The sequence below is a fragment of the Clupea harengus genome, chromosome 18, assembly GCF_900700415.2.
Source record: "Clupea harengus chromosome 18, Ch_v2.0.2, whole genome shotgun sequence".
NCBI classification, from domain to species: domain Eukaryota; kingdom Metazoa; phylum Chordata; class Actinopteri; order Clupeiformes; family Clupeidae; genus Clupea; species Clupea harengus.
Window position 1 is genome coordinate 3,590,880 of NC_045169.1, and position 8,673 is coordinate 3,599,552.

Genomic DNA, 8,673 nt, shown 5'->3' on the forward strand with positions numbered 1-8,673 from the left:
CAAGAAATAAAGTTTGTGGGGCTCTCCACAATGAACAGGTAAGTGTGCGTGCAAACTGACAGTAATGTTTTTAGACACATGGTTATTGCTCGTTTAGTAGGCTATTAGCTGTGACCTGAATGTTACTGGGGATTGAGGATTTAATTGTAATTTTTTTTTTTACATTAATATCCGGTCATTTTAAGTACTGACACTCATATGTAGGTTGACTTATACTTCAAATATGCCCTTGTGCCACAGGATTCCAGCAGGGGATTAATCAGTATCTGGCAACCATCGACTCATATTTATTCAATTCCCAGTTTCTGAAAAGGGACAGACCATCTGCCCTTCCTTTGTTTGAAGATGTACAGACATCCATAAAAATACCAGCATATACAATTAGGTTTAGGCTCTTAAGAAATGACTTTGTCATGTTTATATGACAGGAAAAATGAATGTCTGTACTCTGTTCATCATTAACTCCTACTAATGATTGACATGACACCTTTGGACTTGAAGGATCACTATGCAGATATTCTTTGTCCTTCATTTGACACGTTTTTCCTCAGAACCATCGTTGTTTACATAGCAATATGGCTAACCTTTCAGAGGGGCATACTGGTCAAAGACCGAGGACTTCCCTGAGAACATAAGGGAACTGTGAGGTGAGAGTTTAATAGCTGAATGCTGTGACAGCACTGAATGTGCTGTGAATGAGGTATGAATATATCGTCCATATAGTCACAATATGCCTTGATTTAGGGCACAGAAATGAGGGTTAGTCTGTTTTTCTTACCGTTCTAAGAATGACAGTGTGGTGCCTTCCAGGTGGCCCAAATCAAGTCCACCCAATCTTTGAGCCTGTGACAATGTGATCGTCACTACAGATGAGTATGTGCTCTGACTGCCATGCCAACGAGCCTGGCTCTTTGGCGTGTGGCGGTCAGAGTGCATGTTTGGCACCCTGTAGACCCGGGTTCGAGTCCGGGTGGGGTGACCATACTCTCCCTTCACTACAAGTGGTGTCAGAAGTGGGATGGCTTGCTTGAGGTCATCGGAGGCGTGCCCGTAAAACCGTGTGAAGAACCCCCAGGTAGGTTGACCCCTGTGTAAGGGACCCCATAGATGGGTGAAACACTTGTGTGTGTGGCGCTCTGGATGGGAAAAGTACGGTTGGTGGATGCGCAAGGAATGCCTGTGTGCATGAAGTGTAGGGGGCGCTTCCCGAAGTTGAGGGCGGTGTGACGATGTGATCGTCACTACAAATGAGCTCTGACTGCCATGCCCTCTAGCCTAACTCTTTGGCGTTGCGGTCAGAGCGCATGTTTGGCACCCGGGTTCGAGTCCTGGTGGGGTGACCATACTCTCCCTTCGCTACCGAGCCCAACCTAAAATGTTCAACTCGAGACTGTTGATGGTGTCATGTACTGCGCAGTAGATGTAAATATGTCAACTGTATTGACAGAGTTGAATTAGTTATGCTCAGTATCCGCAGGCATAAACATTGTTCACTGTATGTTTACAATATGGCTACTTTATATGGGCCGTTTATATCTCCTGGTCATAACATGTTGGTAATTATTTTAGTAGGAAGAACTAGTAACACAAGAACCTAGTAACCATACGGTGAGTATGGTGTTATATGGTGATATCAATCTGAAAGTGAAAGTGTCCAGAACAACTATCTTGGTAACCCTATTGAACATGGTGTGCGATACTTGCAACTGGAACCGCAAGCATGAATAAACACTTAAATTGTCCTTACAAAACAGCTGTCTAAACAGAATGAGTACATCATTATTTAAAACATAATTTCCTACTAAACATTACAAGGTTATTTGGAATTTGTATTCCACACAACGAGTGTTGTCCTTGTGTCATTCATGGTTTATTTCCAAGCTATAATGTGAAAGGTAATGCTTTGATAGATATGTGTTGAAACAAACATAACCTCTTGCAAAATTGCCAGGCAACAAGCGAGAACAAACTGGACCCTTAATCAAGAAACAAAGTAATGTCATGAATAACTACCTACTGCAAAGAAAGCATGAGAGTCTAGGAGGTGGTCATTTGGAGCACTGCTTTATGGGATAGACTTTGGTTAAAACATATTAACTAAAAAGCTGACTAACCATGGGGTTGCACTAGGCTTTCAATGATAATCCAAACTGGTTGAGAGCCTAGTTTATATATAAACCATGTACATGTGGTTAGTTTTATTCCTTGGGCAATAGGGGATTTCATCACCTCTGGGTCAACTGACAGTGTTTGACACGCAAGGCCTCCCTCAACCTCTGCATGTTTTGTCTTTCAGTTTCTTGTGAACAACTCTGTTGATAAAATAGTTATCACTGCAGTGTAAAATAAAGTTGTCTGTTTAAATATGAGACTCCTGACTCCAGTGCTTGTAGATGCATTGCATCCTCACTCAAAACAGTCAAATAACAACATGGCACATTCATTTGAATGATGGATCACAAATTCCTTTTAGCTCTAACTCTGCATGTTTAGGCTTCCTTCGCCCTGAGCCAAACATGCAGTAATGGATCCTGAGTAAGTGTGTAAGGCTTCATGTGTCCTCTCCTCACCCCATCGGGGCGGGTCACCTGAGACTCTGTGCTAGGCTGTTGAGCTCCTGGGAGAGGGCAGTGACCGTGTCCAGGATCCTCTGCTTGTCCGCCTCCTCCAGGCGCTCGCCGCAGCGCTGGGTGAACCTGTCCGGGTGCCAGATGGCCTGCTGCCTCTTCAGAAGCTTCCGGAAGGCCGGCACGTCGGCCCGGTCGGCACCGTGCAGCATGACCTCCAGCATGTCCTTCACGGAGCCGTGCTGGGCCGGCCAGGGGATGTCGGCGTAGCTCAGCTGCTTCTGGGAGGAGCCGCCGGCACTGTTGGAGGCGAAGGTGCTGGCGCATCGCTCCTCGTAGCGCTGCTTCTTCCCCTGCCGCGTCTCCTCCTGTTTCCGCGCCGCCCGCTGCAGGTACTCCATGTGCTCTTTCTGCAGGCGCTCCAGCTGCTCCTTGTGCTTCGCCTGCTCCTCCTCACTCGGACCCTCTCTCCTTCTCCTTCTGCTGTGGGCTGCAGCCTCCCTCTGAGCACGGGCGTGCTGCTGGGCCAGGTACTCCTGGCGGATGCGGTCAGCCCAGCTCATGAAGTCCTCCTCAATATCCTCTTCCTCTTTACAATCTGACTTGAAATCATCTGAAGGAGACATATGAGAGAGAGAGAGAGAGAGAGAGAAAGAAAGAGAGGAAAATACACACAACAGAGGACTCTTTAGTAGACAAAGACATTTGCAGGAAAGTTACAAAGTCAAATGCTACATTCTAACTACTAGTCTCTCTCTACCAAATTTAAGCAGAAGTGTAAAATGACTGTTACAATAAACACTGCAGTCAAAATACAATGCAACAAATGTGTTCAACCACCTAAAATTTGCAGTAATAATGTTCTTTTGGTGATATGTTGATTTCAGAACCTAATTTTCAGTTTGTTTATTGCTCTTTTAGTATTTACATGAAATTCAACTCCATTATTCTACTGTGAAAATTCCATTACACAAAAAAAATAAGAGTGACAATATTTTGGAATATTCAGCAATAGTGTCAATTGTGTTGTAAGTATTGATCTGCAGTAACTCAACCAAGACAATGAAGATTCCCATCCAAAGCACAATTAAACCATTGTGTTTCCAGTAGTGAAGTCCCACCTCGTTTGTGCAAAGATGTATACTGTTACAGAAGAAAGTTGTGTTGGTCTGCTCAAAGACCTGATGAGTGGGATACACTGTATTGATATATTTCGATGGCTTACCGTCATACTTGCCAAACGTCTCAGTGAACTCATCCTGGCATTCTCCTAGGAGTTTCTCCCTCCACTCTCTCTCTGCATTCTGAGGTTGAGAAAGCCTTTCTTCAGGTGCTCTCTAAAGATACAAAAGCATTTGAGCAATGTTTGTCCTCTCACTGATTCAGAAACAGCTTGTGATTGAAATCATGAAAACCAACACTAAACTTGACTTCACTTCTTCAGTGTACCACGAGCTTTGCATTTTCTTACTCACCATGCCAAATTTCACCCACTGAAGCATATCCTTAGGCGTTACACCAGCTTTATTAGGCACATCCAAGGCGTCGGGACAGTTTTTGCGCAGGGGAACAACCAGGTCATCATAAGCTGTTGATTGACAAATAAAGGGCATTAAATCTGACACTTACACCAAACTGACCTCGTAAGCTGTTAAACCGACAACATCTTACCTCTTTTCCCGTGCTTTAGCGCTCTCTTGACGGCCGTATGCAAGGCAGTGTTTCCATGTCTGTCTTTTTGGAGGGGGTCAGCCCCATACTGCAACAAGAGCCTGAGAATAGCATCGTCACCATGACAGCATACTAGATGGAGAGGGGTCCTTATCCTTTTACCTTGTGAAAAGTTTGGCGTGAGGTCAGAATGTTTCCGCAGATAGGACTTCAACTTTAAGAGGCTTCCTTCTTCCACATACTTCCATAATTTCTTCTGTCGCCGCGACACCATTTTAGTTTCCAGTGCTTTTAGAAATGAACAGTGCTGGAATTGTTCAAATTCTAATGTAATGTTAACATTTATCGTCTGAAGTCTTTTGGATCTTGCCGATGTCTTTAATCGGAGAACTTATTATAGCATCATCACGGAGGTGTAAATGTAACGAGTTTACCTCTGCTAAAGTAACACGGACGAGTATAAATGTTACAATAAGAGGAACTTCGTCCTGCCGCAAAAAACTCGTGTAAATACAAACCCCTATATCACTTTAGTTCCGCAATACTTAAATTCCATGATTTACCTACAGGTGTCGCAATTTCCTTATTTTTCACCTGTGAATTAATTCATTGAGATCCGTCGTGTTGATCCTCATCATGAAGTTGTTTGATTAGATATGTCACAATTAAGTTTAATTAAACTTTGTCTACCATAGGGTAGTTTTATTTTTTATCAAGAAGAAGCTTATCTGGGAATGGATAAGGTAAACGATTGGGAACAGGACTTGGAATTTAAATGGTTCTGTTATTGAACAAATATCATGCAAAACACTGATTGATTGGCCTGAACCAGCTGGGGGCCCCAAACACCCTCTGTCTTTCACAGAAAGTGAGGCCCTCAAAGTCCCTTCAGTGTTGCAATACATGGCAGTGCAATATAAGTAACCCATGATTCCCTGAAAATATGTAATGCGAAATAATTGACTTTATTTATTTATATAATAATAATAATAATAATAATAATACAATTCATTAAAAAAACACAGTTTGGTTGTATTTTCAAAGTAGGTTGACTTCCCAAACACCTATTTGTGCCACCAATTTATACTCTATATGAACACATACACACACACACACACACACACACACACACACACACACTCACTCACAGCCAGGCTTGGTGTGTAATGGAATACATGGAACCGTGTTATGTAATTAGGATGCAAAAAAAGTGTAACTGTATTACGGTACAGTTACAAAAAAAAAGACGTAATTTTTCATTACCATGAAAAGAGTGAGACGCAGTGTGTGCCAGTGCTGTGTCAGTGCTTTTCACTGAGACAAACCCCATCCTGTTTTGCCACCTTTTAATACCACACCAAAACCTCACAGCCACCAAAGAAAAACACCTACTCACCACTTTTAAACCATAGCATTTCATACATGTCATGTGTAGGCTACAGTACATTTGTGGCACCCAGAGATGGGTTGTGGAAGTTTAGGGGACTTCCCTAAAAGAGTGGAAAGCTGAAAATAATCAGGTTGTCCTTGCGCAAAAACACATAATGATCCTGATCAGCCTTTCTATTCTGCTAGGAAAGCTGATAGGGTTACCCACACTCCATCAACACCATGTTCACAGATTGCCCCAGATTGCCCCTTTCATTCGCAAGTGTTTAATACATGCAGCAGTTAATTACAAATGCAGAAAGTATGTCATCTGAAAAAGCTGGTGTGTGCCCTTTTAGGAGGGGTTTGTGGATAGCACAACCACTTCCTGAAATGTGTGGGGCACACACACACACAAACACACACACACACACACACACACACACACACAGATAACAGCGTAATTACTATATTGTCATAGCTATGTGTTAGACAACAAACTGAACTAAATACTAAATATGTAAAGCTATTTTTATGTGCCACTGTATTGATTGGAATGTCAGGATATCCTTTTTGTGCCCAAATGCAGCATTTCACCGAGATATTTTACTAGTGAATCACACATAATTTGCGACAACACAGAAGAACTATTGAAAATAAAAATAAACCGGTCATCCCCCACTTTTCTTACCCGTAGTTGAATACTCTCTCACTGTCAACAGCTTTAAAAATAAATACCTTGCATAATTTTACACTTTTTGCCCAATCCCTTTTGCAATATAGCGTAGGCCTGCTGGGCGGAAATGTGAACTAGTTCAGTTTGTTGCCCTGAAGGAAAATGGGCATGAGGGCCGTGTGGTTGTGGTTTGATGTGTGCATATATGTCACGCCAGCGCTGAACTCTGCTCCTGCCACGCCCCCTTCGACTTCAACTCACGCATCTCCGTCTCATTCACAATCACCGGAGTACTAATCACGAAACACCTGTCACCTCTCTACTTAAACCCTTCACTCTGTGTCTGACCCCGCATCATCATAAGATGGCTTTCACTTAAGCGTATTCTGTAAGTCAACAGCCCAATGTAACCTTAGAAAAGAAAATGGGAAAACCAAGTTTTAAGAATTAAACCTGCCCTCTGCTCAGTGCTTTAACCTTAGCTAACTGGATGTCTGTGTAGACGTTAGCAGTGTTGGTCTTGCCTGTAAATGCTTCATGACATTTGACGTGGAGTCCTTGGACAACGACAGTATTTTCATCGTGAGGAGCCATAAGGTGCACTGTTATGTTCTTCCCACTTTCAGCTTCGAGGACAAAATAGTGTTGATATTTCCAGCCAGGGAAAGCATTTTTTTTAACTCGAGGTCAGAATCAGAATCTGCCAAGTAAGTTTACGCCTACCAGGTCATCATATGGACTTGTAGTTTTGTCTGTTGTCTTCTCGCGCATGTGGATGATAGTATAATGTTCTGCATTTTAAAATCTATTTGTAATCCTGTTAATAATCCAAATTTGTGCTAAAAGTATCTGTAATCTAATTACGTCTTTTACACTCCATCAACACCATGTTCACAGATTGCCCCAGATTGCCCCTTTCATTCGCAAGTGTTTAATACATGCAGCAGTTAATTACATCAGTGCCCACTGAATCTAAGGTCATGGACCTTTGATACTGTCAGCAGAGCATCTGTCGGGGCCTTTCAACTGGGCACCTGTCAGGAAGGGGAGGCTGGCTGCGTGAGCGGCTGTTTATGTCTGTGTGTGGCTGTGGACTGTTGTTGCAGGCCAGGAATGTTGTTGCACTAACAGCATCCAAATGTAGCAATGCAGCAAAAGTGAATAACGAGTTCCTCTCCCTCTCTCACACATTCCTCTGCAGCACCACCTCTCTCTCTCTCTCTGTGTTGCTGGCCTCGGGGTCAAAGGTCAGCTAGCCAACGGGTAAGGTATGAAGTCTCTCAGGGGCTGAATGCAACATGCACATTACATTTCTTAAATTAGCAAAACACTTTTATCAGAAGTAGCAGACGTACTCTTCGTCATTGTACTGTAATTGGGAATTGATCCCATAATCTACGAATGGACTCCTGTTAATTCCTTGCCGTTTTTGCCGAATTAACCGCCAGGGTTTCATTTAACATGAACAAGAGAGGAAAACATAACCCTGTATTCCATCCTCATATTAACTTTCATTCTGTTAGTATGTTTAATATAAACTATAAGATAAACTAACGGGCACGATTTCTTTTAAGATCACATAAGGGGCATACTAGAAAAAGGGACATACCAGATCAAGTGAATGTTTGAAAGGGCATATATTTATCTCAGAGGAAAGATATTTCACTCTTCTTCGTGCCAGTGATTCAAATCCCCAAATCGAAGGATGAGACGCAGAATGCACATTGAGTAAAGATTCTACTCCTGTAGGTTTGTTGCACGGGAAACCTTGGAATTATGCCATCAGGCCTATCATTTGTAGTGTTTTGGCGGTAAGATGTCACTGATACAAACAAGCACTAATACAGCCTCGGGCAAGCCTTTCACGAGTAAACCTCCCACCCAGGGGCGTAACTATAGGGGGTGCAGCCCGTAGCCGGGGCCAATAGACATATTGATGTCTAAATTGACGCACCCCCCCCCCCCCGCCTAAACTGCGTCTGACAGAAGTCTATGATTCAAATTTCGCCAGTCAAATACGGATGTGTTCAGAGAAGTACTGGTTTTACATTGCTAAGAGTGTCTAATGTTATATATCCGATTGAAAAGGTAAACTTATATCCATCATGGTAGGTATTATTTGTGGGAAAAATAGTAACAATCTATAACAAAATGATATGCTTATCTAACATACACTATAGGAACTATTAAAAAACGATTCAATGAAATGAATAAGTTCTTATTTTTCTTAGTTTTTTTTTTGTCATTCTGATTTGCAATGATTACTGGGTAATATCTATGTTATTGTCCAATGTCAAGTCTCTATTTGATCATGTGACGAGACGATACGATATAGCTAGTTTAGGCGCAAAATCTGAACGTCAAGACCGACAAGCTGACTGAGCACAGGCA

General features: G+C 42.5%; 1 protein-coding gene across 1 annotated transcript; it reads right to left on the reverse strand.

The window, feature by feature from the left end:
• Window positions 1-1,384: 1,384 nt before the first annotated feature.
• Window positions 1,385-4,708, reverse strand: nfkbil1 (nuclear factor of kappa light polypeptide gene enhancer in B-cells inhibitor-like 1). Its single transcript, XM_031585332.2, has 4 exons — window positions 4,239-4,708; window positions 4,043-4,155; window positions 3,793-3,904; window positions 1,385-3,180 (listed from the first exon to the last, which is right to left on the reverse strand). Exons 1-4 carry the CDS (start codon window positions 4,510-4,512, stop codon window positions 2,585-2,587), a joined length of 1,095 nt encoding a protein of 364 aa, XP_031441192.1. The 5' UTR covers window positions 4,513-4,708; the 3' UTR covers window positions 1,385-2,584.
• Window positions 4,709-8,673: the final 3,965 nt, after the last annotated feature.